This window comes from Ptychodera flava, chromosome 3 (genome assembly GCF_041260155.1).
Source record: "Ptychodera flava strain L36383 chromosome 3, AS_Pfla_20210202, whole genome shotgun sequence".
Lineage (NCBI taxonomy): Eukaryota > Metazoa > Hemichordata > Enteropneusta > Ptychoderidae > Ptychodera > Ptychodera flava.
This window is the reverse complement of record NC_091930.1, coordinates 19170931-19195432: the sequence shown is the minus strand read 5'-3', so window position 1 is coordinate 19195432 and position 24502 is coordinate 19170931. Positions and strand designations below refer to the sequence as shown.

Below are 24502 nucleotides of genomic sequence, written 5' to 3'. Positions count from 1 at the left end.
TTAAGGTGAAGTACTACGAATTACGTCAAAATTAAGTTGTAGTGTCATTTTCTTGAAACTTGGCACAAATATTCTTGGAAGTTGTGCAAGTGCAAAAATGAAATAAAAAATGGGGGTCACCACGCTCGTTTCCATGGAAACGGACGTTAAAATGGCGTCGTTAGAAATAAATAAAAATGATATAATTCACTTAAACTAAAGAAAGCAATTATAAAAAGCTTAGCAAATGAGTTAATTTTAATAAATACCAAGACTTAAGATCCATATCTATCGAATGTACGGTTTTCATGATGTTTGTAAAGAAATTTTTACATAAGTATCGATTACAAAATAACGATATCGAAATTATATCACTACATAATTTTCGAACTTTCTTCCTCTCGCTTTGAATGGTGTCATTTTGACCAAACTTGGCGAATAAAATCCTGACATAATACCATTTAGTTTACACTTTTAATAAAAGGGTGTCACCACGTTACTTTTTACAATATCTCCAGGTGAATGGGTAATATGCGCCATGTAAATGAGAGAGAAATGTTAATTTTTCGCTCATATTAAAAAAAACCAGCTTCCTAGGGGGGCAAAATATGACAAGGTTATAGGTCACATGTATTTCTAAGAGACTGGGTCAAAAAATTAGGTAAAAGCGCAATTTCAACAATGACAGGTGATGTTAAATACATGCGCTACAAAGTAACCCATTTGCGACAGGCTGGAGTTAAATCTGCGCAGAAACGTTCTAAAGCGTGTGCGCGTCCGAATTCGTCGCCCTTTACCTTAACAATTGGTGAAAATCCGAAAATTACCGAAGGGGTGCATGGTCGGCACTCTTCGGAAAAGAGAGCCAAGAGCTTCGTGAGGCGAGGCAAACATGGATTGCTTACGTAACCGCTTCACGCCTTAAACAATAGGTGTTGCCACTCTGTGTATGTACTCTGTGGTTTATTGTCCAATGATTGCCCGTCTTTTAGCGATAATTTTGTTCGTAGAGCTATATAAATCCCAAGACAGGGTTCGTTAATTATGTATACAAAATGACGAAATTATTTTTAGAATATCAATTTCTTTAATGACTAGAAATTGGTGTACTAGAGATTGTTCTTATTGATCAGCGGAATATGTGCTTGCCTATTGACAAAGGCATACGCAGAGTGCAATGAGCTTGAGGCAATGACTATATGGTGGAGATCGTTTGCTTGCAAAATAACATACCTAGTATCACTGATCTTTATGCATTATGTACGGGCAAACCAGATCAAAGGTAAGTGACAATTCTTTCAATTACTAACGATTTATGGTATTGACTACCCATAACAATAAGATTCGCGAGTAGACACGACTGAAACGGATAAATTTTAACTCGAAATCGACCAAACTAATTCTAGGGCAGAGAAGCGATGTAGGCTAAACTGGAAAAAAATGTTGAACGACCAACTAGCTGATATACATTTTCGACCGAAATAAATTCACATGAAGTCTTTATTCTAATAAATACAATGATTTCGCATTTGTGCTTCTTTCATATGACAACATTACTATTGCTGTAACACTGTATATCGATAAAACTACCTTGCTTTGCTTTTGACGTCCTTTTTCCAGTTTCAGATAAACACTCTGCCAACACTTCGGCATTCCTTGCATATAAATCTGATTTGCCATCACTTCGACAATCTATGTACATACGTTAAAATTATTATCGAATAGGCACTGGCGTTACACTCCTTGTATATGAACCGCATTGCCTTTGGTCTTGGGTCATTCAAAATATTTCCAAATGTACTTTAGAAGTTACAGGGAATTTCAAGAAAAAGATGACCACGTAGTGGGAATTTTACATCGTAGGTGAAGCACTTAGACGGGAAATTACAGGACCGTGGGCGCACAATAGGGAGATATGTGATGCAACGATTTGCGTTCACCAGGGCAGGAGTTTTTGGTTTCTCATAGCATCGCATTGACGTTATGATGAATTTGAATGATCATGATAGGCACTTTCGTAACATATGCAAAGAGGGGTCAAATGGTCGTACAGGGAACACATTTTGGAACATATGGGCTCTACGAAAAAAACGGAATTTTTTTTTTCAATTTATTTTTTATTTAAGTGTAGTCGCTAAGTCTTCACAGACATCATATGCAAGGTCATATAACAATCAACGCCTGAAACATGGCAAACCTATAAGATTTTGGGACCAAAGACGGCAGGTCCTATCAGTAGCGTAGCTTTTTTACATTTCCATGGATTTACTATAATCCGGCTTTTATAAGGGAAGTTCCTGTTTAACAATAAACATTAGATGTAACATATAACGTTAATATATAACTTATGCGATACCTATGTAAACTTGAATAGAATAAAATGGATCAATATTAACTTTAACGTCCATACGTAAGGTACTTAAGTTAAAACGTTTTCTGCCAGATACACGTACTTTATTCAAGTAGTTCTTCAAGGCAATGTATAGCATTTGTAGGTAGCCACTGGCTACACAAGAGATATGTCTGCACTGTGGAAGTTTTAACAATGAACATTTACCTTGCTTCAGCAAAGAGTAAGTGCGCTAACTAAGGGTAGTACCAAACCATAATGTACAATGCTGTACCTTAAGGTTGTTATTATTTCGTTATCGATAAAAAATATAGCTTGTGGACACAGTAGAAGACATAGTGTAATACGATATTGAGACATTATCATGCGCTTAGAGTGCAAAAGAGTCTACAGAAATACGGATTATGTCGTTCGAGTAATCTCCCCGAAGTAAACGACGGCGTCATAAGTAGGTCGACTAGGCAACTGTAGCACAGGCATAGGAATATATAAGTACGTTTTCATGTATTCGCCTATTCGGCAGCACATTTTAACAATCCGTCTCCTCTATACACAAGGTGAAACGACTCGGTCTGATGAAAGAGGAGAGGTGTATTGTAAAGTTACAACATCAAACTCCCTCGACAATGGGCTATGCCGTTGTTAAATATTCTGCAAGTGGCAATATTTATAGCTATATCGGCAGACTTTTACAGGAAAAAATTCTAAGCACTTACTGCATTCACTAGAATGATGAAAATGTCAACGTTGAATTGTAACCAATCAAATTCGCATTCTTGAACGTATTTTTGTTAGTTAGTGTTTCTGTAAAGGTATCATGATTTTTAATAATTCATTTGTTATCAGGAGATTTTAAGCTCTACTTACATTGTTCTGTGCATCATCCAATTATTATTCACGCCGAAGTGATTCATCTGCCAACCAAGCGTAGCTCAAAACTCAGTTGATAGCCGTTATTTTAGCACTCAGAAAACACTGAAAAAGCACTTTGAGTGATGAAAGCACACTAGTTCTATCGTCCATTGCTTGCTCGTATTGTTGCACTAATTACATTTGCATATCCATAGAAATCCCCAGAAACAGTTCGTTAATAATGTATTGACAAGTGAATTATAGCATCTCAATAATTTTAATGGCTAGCATCTATATTCTACAAAACACTCGTCTGATCGATTCATAGAATGAATGGTTGTCGAAGTAGAAGACCAATCATCTAGGCAGGTGCAGAATGCGATTGGTTTGATGCAATGGCTACTGGGTGAATATAATATGCGCTTGCTAACTAATATACTAGTTATGCTGTTTATTTGCACATTAAGACCGGACTAATGAGAACTTAAAACTGGGGCAATTCTTTCACTCATTAAACCGTTACGCCACACATTTACAAGGCTTGCAAGTAAGAACACTGAAACCTAATATCCTTCCAAAGCATTTCGGCGCTACACTCAACTGACAAAAATGTACTCGGATTCGATCGTCTTGATTCTAATAAAGAAGCTGATTTCGATATCACCTCGATATTAGCTGTCAGCCCAGAAACATTGAATGGTGTCGTTGCACTATACAATCATCGGGTTTACACTATTGACAGTTTAGCACTGTCAATGAAGACAAAATAGTGGGGCTGTAAAACAAATTAATTTGCGGCATAGAGGTATTAGGAAACTCGTCTGTAAATATTCAATCATTAACGAGCTCCAGGCAAGCGAAGAATTGTGCGGCACCATCCACCTTCATGCATCAGGACAGACAGTAAGAACAAGAGGAGGCATGAAGCTAAAGTAGTGGAATTATTTGGCACTTCATGCCTTATACGATAAGGAGAAGTAAAAAGTGATGTTGCATCTGATGTAAAAATCCGGTTTGAATGATGCCTGGCCAAAGCATCAGAACGAATTCCCTGCCGCTAATACATGATGATGCATGTTCACTGATATCCAGTTTTGTCCACCTTCGCGTTGCGATATCTTTTTTTTTTGTAAATTCGATCTTTTTTTAATCGTGATCACTTTACCGTAAAAACAAAGAGTTTTGACTAGTTGTGAGGTGTTAACACTAATATGCGTTTAACGTATTATTCAGTAAAAATGAAAGCTGATTGTGTAAAGGGATGACACGACGGGGTAATAATATGTTGACCTTTGTATCCGAGAGAAGGTGACAATTTGCCCGACTGCAGGGGGGATTCATATCTCTTCACAGTTAATGCCATAGGACATCGAGTTACATACAGGGCATTCTCAAACAATTTACCATTATCGACTAGGATCAAACAAATTTTAACGGAAGTCAGAATATCAGTGCGCGCATGGATATTATACATCTAGTGTTAAACGTCTGCCTTGATTTGAAAAACGTAAAAGTACTTCACCGGACCAGGTAACTATGCATACCGGCCAGTACATCGTTCACACGGCCCCGCTAACTCTTCGGATGTCCCTATTCAAACCAATGCATTGTTTTGCACTCACATCGAGTCATGTAATAACTATGGAATTTTGTTTCTAAGGCTAAAATATCTTACTGTCTTGCATGTTTGTTTATGTAGTAAGTTTCAAAACATGACAACTTTTCCCCCACATAGATTTAAACCTGATAGCTAGGGTCGATTTGGGGCAAATCGGCCATATTCATCACGCCATTTAAAATCTCTGAGTTTACTTTTTTTTCTCACACACTTATATCGATGTAAATCTGTGGAATGGCAATTACATCAGGTTGAAAACCCCGACACGATGGCAGTGAATTAAGATTTTTCCTGGTAAGACGGTAACGATCCCGATTGAGGCAAGATACATTTGTTAGTTTCCCACATTTCTCTACAAATACAACACTAAGTTTAATCAAACGGAGGAGACAATTTAGACCTAGCAAAGCCGTTTGCAAACACAGTGAGCATGTTATGACGAAGATATTCCACAATGCCTGCTGTATAGCATAGAGGTACTAGCTCCACTCCATGATCGTACTGAAACGACCAACCATGGGAGTAGAAGAGAACACTTTTACCCCAAAGGACTAACGTACTCGAGACCGAAAAATAAAACAATAATAATAATAATAATAATATTTATTTCTTAAAAAACGCCTTCCATGTAAAAAAGACATCTCAAGGCGCTGTACAGTACAGTGAGTTGATAAAATGTTGCTACAATCTAAAAAAACTCTAAAAATAGCATTAAAAACTTTCTAAAAATAAATGTGTTTTAAGTCCAGACTTAAAAACATTAAAACTTGTCGAACTACGAAGATTTAATGGAAGCCTATTCCACAGCCGTGGTGCACAGATGGCAAAAGCTCTATCACCGTAAAACTTTGTATTACATACTGGTTGATACAAAGTAAATGAATCATTCGTGGTTGACCGAAGGGTTCGACCCGGAGCACGGACACATAAAAGTTCTTTCAAGTATAATGGGCCGTATCATGCAGAATCTTGTATGTTAAAATTAAAAGCTTGTACTCTATGCGCTTGTGAACTGGAAGCCAATGCAGGTAATGCAATACTGGTTGTATATGAATTGATTTCTTAGCTTTTGAAACAAGACGTGCTGCTGAGTTTTGAATAAGTTGTAATTTCTTAATCTGATACTTCGGAGGACCAAAAAGTAGACTATTACAGTAGTCGAGTCTGGACGTAATAAAAGCATGTACCAATTTTACGTAGAACTCTGGTCAAGTAGGTTGCGAATCTTACCAATTTTCCATAAGGCGAATGAAGCTGATTTACATAAACTTGCCACATGGGCTGACATAGTTGCAGATGAATCTAATATAACACCAAGATCCCGAACTTCAGTTGATGCATGAATGCTGACGCCCCCTACGTTTACATCACAAGCACGGGGTTGACTCTCACCACCAAACTCCGAGGTTACTAATTATTATTGTTATTAGCTTAAAATAACTTTATTGTCACGGTATCAAACGATGTGCGATGGTCAGATATCAGCGCCACGACCAGTATAATTCCAGAATGCTAGGCTATTACTACGCCCTAGCCGTAATATAACCAAGACACTCAGAGTGGACAGACGCGTTTGAAGGCGCCATAGAAGTGCCCGAGACCCTTTTTTATTTTACATGTAGTCTTTGGTCCTGGCAATATTTGCAGCCAAAGTATTTTTACCGTTATTTGTGTTCGTCAACTATGCTTTGCTCGATTGTGGTCGAGGGTAACATATTGAACGTAACATGTACACAGAGTTGCACAGAACATCGTATCTATGGTCCATCACCTAAATTGACAGAAATCAACGGTTACTGTAAATGTGCAGTTTAGAGAAACACAGGGAACCATGTATTTTCCGTTGTTTCGCTAAACTGCTTATGGAGCCTCTAATCACAATGTTCCTTTCAAAAGCACCTACCTAAACATTTTAAGGGGTGATCCAGATGGCTGAAACAACCAAGTTTGACCAACCAGTTTAAAGAAAACAGGAAAAGATGCCAAAGCGTACGATAGATAGACGAGATAAATATTGACAACAGTAGGATTCCGAGAGGTATGACTTGTCCAACCTGTTCAGTGTCTGTGTTATAGGGAATTGAAAAATTGGAATGAATCATTCAGTTTTAAACTCCCTTTTCTTTCGTTCCTGGTAACCAAGTGTCATTTCGTCTTCCCGTCCTTCTTTACTTAAACCCTTGATAACCTTCTTCCGAAACCTGCTTAAACCTACTGCTCACAAACTAACTTACCTACTGCTCACACTATTCCCTTACTTTCCTCCTTCAGCCATCGTCCCCAATTTCCCCATTTTGTCCTAATTCACTCACATACTCACTCATTCACTCATTTTTCTCCCTTGAAAATTGTATTGCCTTCAATACAGAACTGTCATTATGTACCTTCGAGGATAATACAAGACGTGGTGGATCGGACATGGCCGGTATGCCAGTCATGAAAGGGTCACGTGAAGATTGCTGTGCATTTTGCCTAGAAACGTTTGGATGTAAGGCTTGGGAATACGGGAAACTCGGTGGTTCAAAGTCTGGTAAATGTTGGCTGAAGTATAGCGTACCACCATCAGATGACTCAACTTCTTCGATTGCTGGCATTGTGCAAGGTATGATAGAATATAATTTTTTAAATATTACCGAGCTATCTGATTTTAGAATGAGGTAATTTTTTCATAATAGTTACTATATCTATTTTAATCAACTACAATGGGATAACAAAAAAACAATGACCGTGATGCTGGTGCTAATCTCCACTTGACAGGAAGAGAACGGAATAGTGATCAATGGAGATAGGAGTACGACAATATTCATAAACGACTCTATTTTCAACAACATACAATCATAAACTCTAATATCCTTTTCCAGAAAATGCTGAAGACATGAAATGTCTACCACATACAAAATGTTCTTCTGAATTCCAGTATTATATATTATTGCCTGAATACATGGGTTTAAGTGCCCGAGAGCAGTTGCCAATTTACCCGACGCCGGGAAGGCAAATTTTCTCTTGCTAGGTTAACACTTAAACAAATGCATTTCGGCAATAATATTTTTATTACATACCTTCCATGGTTAACAATTTATGGTATTTTGTTAAATACTGGGCAGTCTCAAATAATTTAACCGTTATCGACCAGCACCAAACAGATTTTTACGAATGTCAAAAAAGCAGTGCTTCTTGGACATTTAACATCTAGCGTTAAGCGTATACTTTGACGTCGTAAACGTCGAGGGGATTCACGGTACCGGGTAACTATGGAAACCAGTCAGTACACCGTTCACACTGCCCGCTTCCTGTCCTTTTCCTATTCAAAGCAATGCACTTATTTGCACTCACATCAAGGCATGCAATGAATACTGTTAGCTACTGACAACACGATGGAGGGTTATGATCTCACAGGGTAGTCTGCCATCACCCATTCTTTATGCAAAAGTATTGTGCTATTTCTGAATCTTTGAGAAGATAGTCTTAATTTGGCAGTCTTCAAAATGTAACATTTGTCAATTTCTTTTCATTTCCACACATTTTTTGGGAATAGATCATCTGATGGTATGAAGTGTATCTTCTCCAAATTAAAGAGGCACTCCCATTTGGTAACATTTTTAAAATACATTTTTAACGCCAACGGTGGATATTTGACGTGACGACTGCGCGCGAATGGCGAGATATCGATGAAAACCTATTATATCCAGAGCGTATTTTTCACATCCCGACGTTTTACGATCATTTCTGATTATGACCCGAAATCCCTAGAAGGTTTGTTGTTGAGCTGATTAACAATATTCTAGGGAGTCCATAATAAGATCGAACAACGCAATTTTACCACCCGCTGCGAAGACTTTATATACAGTATTATGCCTTCACTTTATGTATTTTTTTCAACTTCTCCTTAGCTTTTGTCGATTCATTATTCTAATTCAGTTCTATTATATTTTTGACCAATACCACACAGATATCAGTTTTTACGTGTAAAATATTATTCGCCCATGACGACTACATTTTTTCGTCTGTAACACAGTTACGCGCGGTTCGATAGATAGCGGCCACTGCGTGGTATGCGTGCATACCACGTGCATACAACGCGGCGGTCGCTATGTATCAACCGCATGTATCTGTGCTAGTCACCTATGCGAATTCTGGTGGAATCAGCAAACTTTGTTTTCCGTTTTTCTTCGAGTCAGTAAGACTCGGCTTCCCCCACGGGGCATTACCGATCACCGACGCGAGTGATACTATGGCGTACAACAGCGTTAGTGTAGACTCGTACTCCATAGCTTAGTTGACAATGGCCCGGTGCCGAACATTCGTTGTTCGGAAACTGAATTTAGGTGGGCCACCGGAATTCAAACATTATTTTTTTTTGAGGACATGTTTTTATCGATATCTCGTGATCCGCGCGCAGTCGCCACGTCAAATATCGACCGTTGGTATGAAAAAGTGTATTTTAAAACTGATACGAAGTGAGAGTGCCACTTTAATATAATGAGCATGCACCATGTTTTGCAAGATCCGATTACTATTTTCAAAACTCTTGTGACAAGCTCATCATTCTTTTTTGTCTTTCTGAATCAGGTGTCTAGTCTTTTTTTAATCATTGGCCGTTGTACCATTGGATTTTGTTTACTCAATTTGAATATAAATCTACGGGACTGACTAACGTGAATGATATCATCTTCCAAATATCAATTGGCAAGCAATTACTTTCAAATGATAAGTACAAAGAAGGAAAAACCTTTCAAGCTTATACTCCCAATATCAAACTAAATATAAAGTCACTTAACACAGTGACAGAGATAATGTCTCCTATTAGTTTGGAAGACAATACCAGTGATACGATACAATACAATACAATACAATACAATACAATACAATACAATACAATACAATACAATACAATACAATACAATACAATACAATACAATACAATACAATACAACACATTTTCATTCATACTATGCCTGTATCGCCACTCTCCTATTGTTTAGACGGTACTGATATGAACCCGTACTTTAACTAGTGAAAATACGAATTATATTTTCACAGTGACCGAACTATTTACAGCTATGCCTAATGGTGACCTTCGACCTGTGACACTCCGAAGCGACATAGTGATTATGGTCACAATTTGTTGTTTGCAGTCAGTTGACGGTCAATTTATTTAGGTACAAGTACGATTGTACCAAAAACATTCAAACGAACGCATTGAAGATTTGTATGTTTTGCCGACACCTGTCAGGATCGTTCACGGCTGGTCCCATACGGTGCAGTGTTTTCATATCGTCTACGCTGCTGAACTTCGGATGATTTAGGTCCCGGCCGACATTGTACCATGATAGAACCGCTATACGAAAAGTTTCCTGTTGGTGACTTACATCGATTACAGCCGTAAATGAGTCACAAAATCCCATCGAACTTAAAATACTCGCAACAGACAGAGATCGACGGTCATTTGCTTCATGGTATATTTTATGAAAAAGACAACACACGAAATATATTGAAAATTATCAGAGAGGCAGCACGCACTTCATTTTTAAACAAATCCCGTTTCTTGTGCAGCAAAAATTGAAATGTAAAGAACCTGGAAGTAGCTTTGCCATAGGAGTGACAGCAGTAACTTATAAAGCTGAGGATCCGATGGGCAACACGGCTAGCTGCGAATTTAATGTTACAGTTAGAGGTTTGTTTAACGAGAAAAAGGATATCTATGGCAGTTAAATGTACAACGACTATTCCGTTTTGTTACTAAATGTTTTATTAGCGATTGAAATATACAGCTGCCCCGCAGTTTCTCATTTTCACTTTCTTAATAATTGCTCCATATTTGCAGACTCCCAGAAGCCTGTCGTTACATGTCCATCTACTATCGAGACTATAACCATCATAGACATGCCTTATATTCGGGTAACGTGGGCATTCCCGAACGCCACGGACAACTCTGGTATTGTGAGTGTGACTGGAAGCCATGAACCTGGAAGTAACTTTACCATCGGTGTCACAACAGTGTCTTACAAAGCCGAGGATCCTTCGGGCAATACCGCTAAATGTTTGTTTTCTGTTATGGTAAAAGGTAGGTCAAACAATGTGCCTGGTTTTCTACGGGTCTAACTTCATAAACGCATTCTTGATTATTTTGCTTTGTTTATTTTTTTTTTGTTTATTTTAAGTCAACAACAATGATAACATATGCAACAAGCCTGCAAACTTATTTATATATTTTATTTTTATTCAATCTACTTCTCTCTTAAACGCAAGCAATGATTTAATTAAGCAATCAAACGCTAACCAGAGCATCATTTATTAAATCAGTCGGCCAGTCAGTCATACACTCACTCACCTATTCCACGTCACTATTGATCACTGTCATGTATCTTGAACGACCATTACATGCTACAGACGTTTTGTGTAGATTATTGGCAATGTGACTAGTTCTATACTAAAAAAGTCTTAAGGTGGTATTTTAGACTCTAACAGGGCCAAAGAGGAAGATTAATTATTTTTGTGATTTAAAAACGTGAATAATATTGTCATAAATCATCACTACCAACAACCCAAATCACTTTACATATTCCTGAGTTGCTAGCACACCGAAACAACTCTGAGCAAAATCCTGTTCATGGCCAAAGTAGCACGGTCAGTGACACAGTCTTTTTCAAATTTTTCAAGATGTCGCAGGAGCGTATATGAATGAGCATTTTTTCTGATCAAGTTGAGAGAGGATTAAGCCCACTTTATTTTAAAATATAGCCATGAATTGACTGAATAACATTTAGCTGAGATTGTGCATGCAATATACTGGATTTTTTCCGCCACCTTTACAGCATCACTATTAAACTTCAAATTTCAGAATTATATATTCAAAAGATGATATTATATAATTAATTGTCTCCTTTATTCTTTTTCCTAATTACACAATTAAATGAAGCTTCTTTAAAGCCGCTAATTGATGATCTGAATGCAACCAGCAAAAACTTGTTATTATCCAAGGTTGGTAGTTATATAATATATGAGTTATATTTATTTCTCATAAGATATACATGTAAATGAAATATTGCAAGGTCTGAGTTTATAAATGCCATCTTGAAAAAAAAACCGACATTAAGACCAAAATAAACATGGCTTCCTAATTAATTTTTCATGACTGTATTGTGTTTTCATAAAGATAAATATTTGAAGACAGAAATACTAACATAGACATTTAACCTATTGTGTTTATATGTGTCTGTTTCAAAGGTCATCGAAGGGCTTGGTGAATTATCATATGCGATTTCAAAGCTTACCCATGTCAACATTTCGGTAAATGAAAGCCGAGATATGGCTCAAGGTGAGTGAATCATCTTCAAAAACCCATATGGTGTTACAACCGAACAAAACGATTCAGTTTCAGTATATAATATTGTTGACATTTAGCAAGACTTTACAAGAAATAAAAAAATGAAGTATAAAAAGTACTATGTTTATTGTCTTCTTGGATTCCAATCATACATCGAGTATGTTCGGAATTTACAAAACCTGTATACTGGTTATTCTAAACAACAGTCAGTTTTGGCGTGTACAGCCCTTTCAACCATTTCTTTAAAAAAATACTGACCTTGCTACCGTTATTGTCGTCGATAAAAAAGCCAACACATTAGAAGGTAAGCGTTTGGTTTTCGATTTATCTAAAGCGTTTATAAAGAGAATTGTTCACTTCAATGCTAGCAAGATATGGTCGATTAAAACAGCTAAGTCACTTATACATGATAAACAGTATGTTAAAGATATAGCCTTTTCATGGAAGGGTTCATTTCATTAAAAGGTTCGAACATTGAAATGTTTGCTGTTCAGATCTAGTACCGATATATTTTGTATGTATTAGTTCTGTTAACATTGTACTCAAATGAGCTCTGCAAGTAGAATAGTCAAATCTAGTAATGATAATGAGATAGTAAGGCAAAACGAGAATGGGAGAGATATTTGAAATGATAAAAGTAATGAAGATAGAATGCGCCCTGGGGTCTGATATTCTATTCTCAAACTTATACAATTCGTCTCTCATCTTCAACGTACAGGTGTTAATTTTGAAGCTTTTTGTGTAATTAATTTTTCACTGTCTCAGTTTTTCGAATATCGAAACATTTATTTTCCTCCATAGGCCACTTATCGGTAAATCTTGCGTAATTTGTTTCGTTAGTATAAAAATTTACAGGGTGACCAGGGATTGATATTCTTGTTATTTTAAAGAGTTATGTTGAGATATTACTTGAGGAAAGTTTGAGCAAACGTTTTAGTCTTCCACTTTCGAGACGTATACCGGTATACGTTGAGAGATGAAATAATACTTTGCAAGGCGTTGGAAGAATATGTAGGATTTAATAACAGTGAATGTGTATAAGATATAATGAATTGCAATGCTCTCAATATTAACTCTGAAGTTATTTCATATTTGTCGTTTTACTGTTGACTTAAAGACATTGTTTTACAGTTCTACTTGGTCTAAAGTGAATATTCTGTGACGAAGTTGCAAAACTCGTCAATTTTGCCCGTAGAAGTCTCCATGGTAGTATATATTCCCTACAACAGACAGCATACGCTTCACTGTTCTTGCTACATTGCTTACATTTATTTTTTAATATGATAAATTAATTAATTGCAAAGGACTTCTCTGTCTGCCTGTCTTTTAATATGTCTGCATGTCTGTCTGTCTGTCTATTTGTCTGTCTCTTTCTGTTTTTCTTCCTCCCTCCGTCCCCCCCTCCCTGAAATCATCAATGCGATTCTTCTTTTAAGCTTGCACTCACCAAAAAATATTCGTTCACTCTACAGACATACTTGAGACAATGGATACAGGGATAACAATGTTACAGAATGCTTCAATAGATACTGAGACTGGTGATCAAGACGGACAATTGCTGATACAATCAGTGCTGAATGCAACAGATAGCCTAGCCAAGTTTATTCTTCGCTATATTGACCCTGGTAGTGGTACCGTGGTGATTGACACCCTTCAATTTGTTTAAACTTGGAAAGCGACGCCTTGGAAAAACTTACCGATATGGCAGTAATGGTGGGAGGCAGGAACGAATTTAGACTGCCACCAGTAGAAAGTCTCTTTGCTGACAGGTCATCTCAAGGTACCGTTAACAGGATTGTGAGTATATATTAACTTAAGATCTCTTTACTGACACAAGAAAATACAGCCAAGTATACACGTGTTTTGGCTCATTGTTTTAAGTCCTTTCATCAAGTATGGTTTCTCTGCGTAGACATATTCATTTTATTATATTACTAAATCATCAACTAAAAGATCAACTACATATCTCATCAAAATTGTTTACATCGTACTGACTGGTCATAAATGACGATGTCAGAATTCGCTTGACATACTCTGAAGGACTTATTTAAATATAGTAACCGTATTAAAATTCGTACATGAGATTAATCAAAATATTTGTCAAGCAGGTGGGGGAATTATCTTGCTCTGATCTGACCCTTCAAACTTTCTCTTCAATCGTAAACAGGTGAAACGGTTGAACAAAAGATCATTTCAACTAGGCAAAAAGGCTTACACAAATGACGTCTTGAGTTTGTCCTTTACTGACAGGGAAGACAATAAGCTAGAAGGTAAAACTATAAACTTGAAGTTAACCTCTTGTATAACGGCCACTTCTTGCAAAACCAACACTGCAGCTTTTGATAAGATCTTTGTTACTGCATTTTATGTATTTCCATTTTTCATGCATTAATACAATGGGCAGAAATTTGACTCGGTTCTAAAAAATATACAAGTTTACATATAAAGTGCAGAAATGACGAAAGAATTTTTTTTTTATTATAATATTCATTATTTCTCTCCGATAACGATGTAAACGATACGAAATTTGGATGCTTCAAAAAATTTGGATTAATTTACTCTTTTGTTATAATGAATGTCAAAGTTGCTTTTGTTGGTGTCTTTCTGAAAACCATATTTGGACGGTGCTGAATGTTTGCAAATGCTAGACCTCTGTTACTTATACTTACTTATACAATTTGTTTCCTATTACTTCTGAAGTTGTACTTATTCCTGGAGTTGTTTCTATTATTCGCTTGATACTGCCAGTTCTCATATTTTCGTTCTGAAAAAACTTTGTTGCTAAAGTAAAACATACACACTTTGATTCCTGTGTGACAGTACATTTTTGTTCTCTGAAATAGGATATCTCGTCAATTTGTGTCTTCCCGCGTGCTTTTATTGTTTGGAAATGTGAATACTTGTGTTCTGGCATTTCTTTCTTTCTTTCTTTCCTTCTTTCTTTCTTTCTTTCTTTCTTTCTTTCTTTCTTTTTTTCTTTCTTTCTTCGTTTGTTTGTTCTTTCATGTTTTCACGTTTTGTAAGGGGGTCATTTTGAGCATTGTTTCCGAAAACAGTGGTTACAGTATTTGATGGTAAACCTAGCCCATAGCAACCGCCCATGAATTCTGGGTTTAGTTTTTGTTGAGACCAAAAAATTAAAGTCGATTATTGGAGGTTAATAATATATTTAAATACATTGCAGCACGGCATTCCCTCCAATGAATCAAGCAAATACACCATTTTAACGTGTTTTTTTTTGCATTGACGTTAATGACTTAGCAATGAATAAATGAGCACAACCCTAAATCCATGAGTGGGTTGCATGTAATCCAATTTGCCCAATAACACGCTGAATTAAATACCTTTTGTTTCTTTGCAAACATGTTGTGCCAATCATCAAGTTAACAACACTAAAGAAGACATCAGCATTACATTTGCCAGTGATCCTCCCCAACCTGAGACCAATTGGACGATTGAAGGTGTTTATCTTGAAGGCGATGACGTCACATACTTTGGATCCAGATTTAATGTAAGAGAGAGAGAGAGAGAAAGACAGAGAGAGAGACAGAAAGACAGAGAGAGAGTGAGAGAGAGAGAGACAGAAAGACAGAGAGAGAGAGAGACAGAGAGAGAGACATAGAGAGAGAGATTTTATTTCCGTCCCTCAAAAGAAATGGCACGAAGTAATATGATTTGATTCCAATTGTATCGTTCCTTTATTACAGATATCACGGCTGTTTCACGCTGTTATTATGCAACTGGAAAGCCCCGATCCACTCTATGGAACTACGACGGTATACATTCTCTATGACCTTGGCGAGAATTCCACGGAATACCATGCAAATTCGTTTTACTCTTGACGTTCGTTTTCAAGGTGTTCATTCAAGTATATTCATCCCTGAGCACTACTTTTTAATGACTGGAGGATATCAACTGACCTTTAAAGTGCCACAGAGTAAGTTACAGAGTTAAATTCCAATGTCTTGATTGTCAGTATGTGCTTTAAAGGAAACGGGCGATAGATCAACTCTTGTTCATCACGTCCTGAGCTCTGGTCATTAGACCTAAAGTACAGTAAAGTGAAGGAACAGTTTTGATGTTGTTTTCGCCTCTTTGTCATGTACTTGATTACAAATTATTGGCCAAGCCGACACAACAATGTTGCTTACAGAAAGCTATAATGCTGTTGTCGAGCAATTTCTTGCTCCGATTGAAATTCAGGTCGACAGTGATGACATGTTTAATGGTAGGAATTTTACTGCCCTATCGAAACAAAAATACTAAGTGCATGAAACGTTATATTTGAATTATAGACTTTAAAATGGTATTCGAAGTCATCCAAGCGACAAGACCGATAGGGAATTGAGACAAGATAACACATGTACATAGCTATAGCTTAGAACACCTTATTCATATTGGCAGTTTCTATTGTTGGCAACATTTGTCGATAAGAATCATTACATCATGGAATGATTATTTCAATAAATGTTTCTGTTGTACCCTAGAACACAACATCAAATTCTCAATGAGTGTCAAGCATATAATGTGTAGTTATCTGAATGAAGCTTCCGAGCAATGGAACAATGACGGTTGCAAGGTAAGGACTCAGATGCAGTTTGAACACTCAACGCTTGGCAAGAATGTGTTGGCCGTGTTTTATGGCCACTTGCAATTGACGTGGAATGCGTCTCGAGAAGAGATAATCGGACCCTCAATAATTTTACAGAATGATGCTTTTTCTTATCTGCAATTGGGCAGCGGGGACTTCATTCTAAAGCTCTTGAAATAAGAAAATATTTAACCCTACTGGTTTTTACTAATTTAAAATCGAAAACTTTGTTTAAATCCATAAAGTAAACATCGGGATGGCTGCCAGTATTTCAAATATCTGTACTGATATGTAATTTCTTTCTCTAGTGTCTCACTTTGCAGGGCGGCCCCTGATTTCGATCCTTTATTGGCAAGGAATTAAGGTCTTTTTTGAATTCAATAAGAACGTAGCGGAGATCGACATTCGTATGTAACTGAGGATTTGAAATAGTGTAACCAACATAATATTTTCAGTATCAGAAACAAGAAACAAAACATACCTCCCATTTAAAATGTTGAAATTATCTTTTCAAATATGCGCCAATATCGTAGAATAGACATTACCAAAAATTATATTGCAATCCAACAAGTGTGCTGTATCAAATTTTTGGAACGACTTCTTATCTACATAAAAGCAAAGAATGATAATAACACCTTAGTGATATGCGTCCACTGCGAAATTTTATAAATATAACAATTTGATAATAAATGCATGATCTTATCAGAATTAACATTTAGATGAAACATTGTTTTTCTCGTTACTTTCCCATGTCTAGGTATCGCCATCGTCAAACTTCACCTCCACTGTGTGCCTCTGTAATCACCTGACCACATTCACAACAATTTGCGACAAAGATTATTCGAATTTCATCGAGTGAATTTAATGATATTTGTAGATCTCTCTTAGCATCTAAATACATTTATATCCACATACATACATACATACATACATACATACATACATACATACATACATACATACAATAAAAACAGATAGACAGGCATTTCGCGTCATTAGTTTTTTTTTCTTCTTTATTAGGCAAATGTGTGTGTACAAATGTCTGTGTCAGTGGGAAATTAAACATGCATGTATTTCGCAAGAGTCTCTAGCTACAGGCGGTGGATTGATATGTTTTACATTCAAAAGATTTGATAATCATCGAAACCCATTATAGATCATTAACAATGCCACAGGCATTTATTAATTACGGAGTATATTTTATTTCATTCTTTGGAAAGGGTCACATTGAGTAGTAAATATGATGACTGTGTTACTTGACAAGCAACCTACACGTTTTATGGACCGTTTTCCTAAAATTAAGACCAAATGCAATAAGAGTTATACACAAATATACTTCACTGATGATCAAACGATATTGTTGGTCTTAAACGCCGTACAATGACTAATTGACGTTGCCACGAAATATAAATGCATGCAATGTTGAGTATAACAAACTTCAGACGCCGATTCGATCATTGAACGTTAAGTAAGTATTTTGAAAATAGTTTTTCCAAATTCACATTTATCATAGCGAGGAAAACTCGGACAATTATGGTAACAACTAACAAAGCCAAAAATAATTGATATCTATGAAATCATTATTATTGTCAACACTTGAAATACAAGGTGAGTCAAACAGAGTAATACGAGTTGTTAAATTAATTTTTTTTTTCTCACAGCAGCATGTACAAAAATAGTTCAAATATTGTTTTAAACAACAAGAGATATATTGAATACAATAACATTCTATTATGATACATAAATATACAATATTTAAAATTCGATTTAAACGCTATAATGCTTTGCTTCTTAAATAAAATTCGTACCATACCATAGCGCCATGATAGCAATATGACATTAAACTGGTCCAATAATCATTTCCATTCAAGGTAATACATTACCAGGTCAATGGGACATTTGAGATTTACAAATTTAAGTAGGACCATCCTGAACCACTGATAGTTAGTGGTGGTACCAGGTGTCCGGAATGGGTAAGCGTATCCTGCTAGCATGCTACACCCGTCAGGATTGGTCCAAAAATTGTCTAATATTGTATGAAATGATACAGTATATGAAGTTAGGATGTAAAAATGTGTACATTTAATTGTAATCGATATCATGGGTGAGTGAGTGAATATGTGAGTGCGTAAGTGAGTGAGTATTATTAACTGCTTTGCACCTTAGTCACCTCTCATCCATTCTCAATTCATATCGAATATATTGAAGCTGACGTTGAGATAATATTATTCCACGTTGAGATAAACATCTTAGGTTTAGATTTCCTTTGCTTAAAATTTGGTATCTTATCAAACTTTCTATTTCTAGCTGCAAAGCGGTACATTATTGAATGTAGATATGACTAGAAAGACCTTCATTTGAATTTTTCAGAGCGTTTGTAAGCAATATAAAAGAATCGAATTGTCAGGAAATGTGAAAAGTGAAAAAATGGGCTTAAATTCTCCAACTTGTTCACCCAGAAAAAGATGGAAATTTAACCCTAGAATACTAGACATGTACTTTTACTATTCTAGAGATGTTGAAACTTCATTGTTTGAAATGACTGTAGTAAAAGAACAAAAACACAAAAAAGACATATCTTTTGCTTCTAATCAGTTAAGAAATTCCTATGATGGGTAGTAAAACGTAAGGAATCCATAAGAAATACTCAAAAGACCCTACCTGAGACTAACCAGTTAATAACCTATTTAGTCGACGATGCTAGAACGAAGTTCACACTGAAATACCCCACTAAGATTACGAAACGGAAGCAAAGACTTTCTTTAGAGCGACAATATGTGTATGAACAATCATGTGATGTTTACCGCCAAACGTGGAATAAAGTCATGTAACAATCAGGTCTGAGTTGAAATTCATGATATTGGTTAGTATGTTACAATTTTAGAACGTAATGAAGTCTGAATATCCGTAGACTTTTCGCCAGGTTATCCAACAATTTGCTGAAACACGGTCCACAACCTCACCATAAGGCTGCGTTCACAAAATAACGGTTAGGAGGGGGGGGGGGCTTGATGAATTCACGGGGGGTTCGAAAATTTTGGGGGTGGTAGAGGGGGAACTTTACAATTTTACTCTGCCGGCAGAGGGGACTTGAAACCTATTTGGTTCCCTTTAACGTTTTACATTGTCCAATTCCAAGTTTTTGTAGGTAATTCAATGAAAAATTAATACCATTTTTATGTCATCCAATTGTTGTAATGTTAGTTATAGTTTAATAAAATCCAGAACCACTTTTTCACAACTTTTCAAAAAATCTAAACATGTGTGATTTGTCGTAAAAAAACAAACTTGAGCCTAGAAACAGGGTAGAAGCTGCAACTGTTGATGATTTTAGCAATATTTCTATACAATATATCAACTGCAGTTTCTTGCTCTCGGCAGTGCCCACAGCATGCTCAAACACACAATATTCAGTTTTTCGACAAAGCCTGTACGTATAATATGCATTAGGTGATTATTTAATTAGAGTCCAGACTGACAGTCAGTTGTCAGTGATACAAATGCATGGTTCACATACACATGCTGTGATAGCATGCTGAATACTGGACAGATCAACATGCTGTAGGGAGTAGAACAAGACCGCAGTCATATAAACTGAATAAAAATATTGTCAAAATTATCAAAGTTAATACAGCTGCTGCCAACTGGCAGTGTTACTATTAGATACTGCCCTGCTACTGCAGTGTCACTGTCATTGCATACCTGACTAGTGACAGAGCTCTGACGCTAATGTACATGGTAGTTGAAGGAGAGTTTGGGTCAAAAGATTCTCATGACAGTGAAACATTCTTGTACACAAGATAAGGCAAGAGAGCAACACATGGAAGACCTGGAGACTAGAAAAGTTATCGGGAATTTTGAATTCTGGCATATTAGAATAATGAAATATAAAAGAAAGATTGAGTCACCATGCTCGATTTCTAAATTTTCAAATTCTCGTCAAAAATAATACAAAAGTAAAACTTCGAACAGTAATAAAGAGTAAATGAAAAAATATATGACTAAATGGAATTATTTATTTTTTACCCGAATTTGCCATTATTACACCCAACATTTCAGAGATTAAAACATTTGTTTTATGTAATATTGTAACCTTCCATTATTGTCAATTTTTAATGGCGTCTAATCCATATATGTCTTGTGCTTTTGAAGCAAATTTTTGTTACGTCACTTTGCTCATTTTTTAAAAATATGGCAGTTAGTCAGAGTTCACAAGTTGCTTACTTTCTCATGATCGTCATTCTGTGTACTCTTCGGCAGGAACAATTGACCTGGCCAGAGTTGGATTAACTCAAGTTGGCTTAGATTGATAAATCCAAAAAGGTCACTGATGCGTTTAAAAATGAATAAATTTAAGAAATTGCCTTGGAAATATGACTTTACAAAGTGTTAATAACAGGTAATCTTGAACACCTGCGAGCGGAACGGCGCAATACGTGTTTATTTTTTCTGCATGCACATCCTTAGAAATTTGCGGACTTGTGATAGTTGGGGGACTTGAAAATTTTTGATTATATAGAGAGGCCAATTGAAAATATTTCATGGTATTGAGGGGGGATCTGAAACAAATAAGATTTCAATCACGATTTCTCCAGCGCTCCCTCCCAATCGTTATTTGCAAAGTCTTATCTGTTGAGTCTGTCTGTATTGCTCCCTTCATAAGTCGGTCGAAAGGGGGCGCTCCATTTCCGACAGGACAGTATCATTAATTTTCGAATCTGAGTTAAAATGAATTATTATAGGTAGAATTTTTGCGCAATAAATATTGTTTCTCTTATTTGAGGCACACAAGTAAAGTCAATGTCACTTTTCTGAAAGAAAGTCATTTATTCGAAGTTATTGTATCTTATTTTCACTTCTTGTGTGCATGCATTGCTAAGGTCTCATTAACTATGACCTTTGTGTAGCAACGAAAGCATAGACGCTTGCGAGAGGTTTGAAACAGCACTGTGCGTTGGAGGAAAGTGGATATTTAACTATTGTGGGAAATGCTTAGATTAGTTTGGAACATAATGTGAATATATTGAAGCCAAAATAAATACTAAAAGGAGTCAAGAAAGTCTTCTTTCACGCGTTGTACAACATTTTAGAGAAAAACGCTCAACATACCTCACAAATTATATCAAGAAACGAATGTTTATCCCTTATGTGAAACATGTAGCTTCAACAGGACAATTGCAAGAGACAGAATCAACGATTTCAATCTAGTTTGCTTTATATCGGTTACGGGATACAGCGGTATTTAGTTTGAAATGGATGAGAAGTATTTAATTCGTAACTTCTTACGGTTTGTTCGTTCCTCAATAAAACAAAACTTAAGTCAAGATTGAACATACAACAGAACATGTACATACCACCCCAAACGGGAAATACAGAACACTATACAACGATCTGAGATATCCCTCCCCTTCCCGAAATTCTGCGGCAGCAGGAAAGAACACTTTATTTTAATGATGGAACTGTTTGCAATAATTTGGCACAGTAGAGATATCCTGACATGAAACTTACCCAAATTACATATTACCGGCAAGACAACTCCAAAAACCTATCTTCAGTCATTGATTTGATATCTTTATTGACCAGTGATTAAACTGCTATCCATCTTTAGGAAAGTTTGCCCTGTCAAACTAAAATTCTTTATTGAACATACAAAATTTACATTATCTATGCACATGAGCGACGTATTACAAGCCATTTAAACTAACAACAAAGTTTTGTTAAAACGCCATTTCTAATGGGTCTTCAAACAATAGGGGAACTGTGTTTCGAATCAGTTATAAAGGTGTAACAGTATGTTTTGCTGTCAACTGTTGGTATTAAAACTACAAATAAAAAATATGTAAATTAATAATTACTTGGTTTATTTCAAAGAACATACCGACATTAATCGTATCGTTGGCATAGCTAACGTTTTATATCATAAGAACGCCTTCTTCATATGATGCTGCGATGATAGATACCTATGAACGTTCTGTTGATCAAATATTTAAGACAACGTCCAATCACGGGTCTTATATCTCTATTTTATGTTCTAACTTTACTTTCTTGTCATATGTATGCTCTTTTATCAAGGACTTCAGAACTAGTTTAGTCCATTTTACAGAATGAAAGACCTGTAAATCAATGAAGCTGTAACCCAGTAAGCAATGATTCCCAGGAGTACATTCTCAAAAAACTTACCAGGAAAAGGAAGTTAAAATTTCAAACATAATAATCGCACCATGTTGTTAAAAGATGCAAAGTTTAGACTCGATGATTTATGTTAAGGGGGAATGTAAAAGAACGATCTGTATTTAAGTGCCCTTTAAGTTCAGCTAAGTATTTCATTCCACTCGCATTGCCGAATGCAAATTCCAAACTCGTCTTTACATCGCCTAGCAAGCGTTGTCATGACCCTGGTGATTGGCATTTATGAAATTTTTCCGATTTCCACCTTATTTATCCTCAAATTAACATTAAGTATGTTTGACCTTCTTATGAAAAAGTAGCATAATGAGTTATACATTAACGTCTCGCTATGTTTAATCCCTTATGCAGAAGGTGTGTCAAGTGCACCTCAAACGCTGTTAAAATCGGGCTCAGGTTGCAAACAGTGTGCGAAATTAAGAGAAAATAGCTTCAGGTCATAAGGACCTGCACCAAGCCAAAGCTTCAGGTCCTTACAGAAAACTGCCGGTCCTCAATAATGGCAGTTATTAACGACCATGAAGTCAACTTCTCCACCAATACTATGCTTTTGAATGTTGCAATATTTAATTTTCCATGTCCTTTTATCAATAAAATCAGTAAGTATTCACTCCAAAGGACTATTGTTCACATAGATTGCAGAATAGTGTAAGTGAATGATTATGAAATATTCATCTATATGATCGGGAATCTGAAAAATCACAGCCCTTATCTTCCTCACTGTCATGCGGACACATTTATTAATGTTTTCCACCACGGGGGGGGGGGGGGGGGGCTACGGGACTAACAGGAGAATTTGACATTTTTAATAGCCATGTCAAATCCCCCACTCTCGGACTATAAAATGATGTCAAACACCCAGGGGCCGGGGAATACAGGCTCATGCACTGGCTACATGCGGCTGATGAAAGCGAGAAATTTTATCTATCGTAACTTCCTATGCGGAATGGTGTTCTCTACATTGCTGGGTACAATAGCGCTGTCACGGTTACACGTTTGTTACTAAATATAGCTGTACGCGCGCGACATCGGACACGCAGCTTGAAATGCGGACAAATTTTATCAATGTTGCATACATGGCCGTTTTTGCAGCTTGTACTCTGAGTCGTGAATATGCTTTTAGTATTCATTGTTACACTAGCAGTCGCCTACTAAGATTTGTTTTCGTCGATTTTGCATGCGCAATTTTAATTTCTAAAAATGCGGACAAATATTTATTTTTCCATATTAATGAGAACAGTGACGTAAACAGTCCTATTGTACACTTCACCAGGGCATGTGATATTGTGATTTGAAAATGGTTGGCGAGCTGAAAAGCACTTCTGAAATAAGCCAACGCAAGTGGTAGAAGAGTGAGTGAACAACTTAGTACCCTGAAAACAGTCATGAGTAAGGGTAATTTAGAATATTTTTTTTTGCAAACATTGATCACTACGATTTTTTTATTGTAATGTAAAACAGGAGGGAAATACTTGGTGTGTATTTTGATATGATGTATGGATTACTTTCAATTTTTTTCAAAAAATAAATATGCTTAAATGTGGCCTCTGTTGCATTCATGAAAAAACAGATGAAGTTATACTTTTGATTGAAAGGATA

The 24502-nt window shown here is 36.3% G+C and overlaps 2 protein-coding genes across 2 annotated transcripts in view; both read left to right on the top strand.

Annotated features, from left to right (window-relative positions):
* The first annotated feature begins 1103 nt into the window (after positions 1 to 1103).
* On the top strand, positions 1104 to 19964 carry LOC139125202 (uncharacterized). Its single transcript, XM_070691306.1, has 11 exons — positions 1104 to 1261; positions 7168 to 7401; positions 10624 to 10863; positions 11719 to 11780; positions 12027 to 12117; positions 13599 to 13923; positions 14294 to 14396; positions 15510 to 15637; positions 15834 to 16063; positions 16614 to 16705; positions 17475 to 19964. The coding sequence occupies exons 1-6, from the start codon at positions 1171 to 1173 to the stop codon at positions 13790 to 13792; spliced, it is 912 nt and encodes a 303-aa protein (XP_070547407.1). The 5' UTR covers positions 1104 to 1170; the 3' UTR covers positions 13793 to 13923; positions 14294 to 14396; positions 15510 to 15637; positions 15834 to 16063; positions 16614 to 16705; positions 17475 to 19964.
* LOC139128043 (hyalin-like) overlaps positions 13828 to 24502 on the top strand; it is a 79348-nt gene continuing 68673 nt past the window's right edge. The window contains exons 1-2 of the mRNA XM_070693908.1: positions 13828 to 13923; positions 14294 to 14396. Coding sequence (XP_070550009.1) covers positions 13828 to 13923; positions 14294 to 14396 — 199 coding nt within the window. The remainder of the gene's footprint in view (positions 13924 to 14293; positions 14397 to 24502) is intronic.

Excerpts from the sequence above, each read along its gene's own strand:
- LOC139125202 (XM_070691306.1), top strand. The coding sequence starts at position 1,171 with ATGACTATATGGTGGAGATCGTTTGCTTGCAAAATAACATACCTAGTA. Across the intron at positions 1,262-7,167 it reads ACGGGCAAACCAGATCAAAG|AACTGTCATTATGTACCTTC; the intron begins GTAAGTGACAAT and ends CCTTCAATACAG. Across the intron at positions 10,864-11,718 it reads GTTTTCTGTTATGGTAAAAG|CTTCTTTAAAGCCGCTAATT; the intron begins GTAGGTCAAACA and ends AATTAAATGAAG.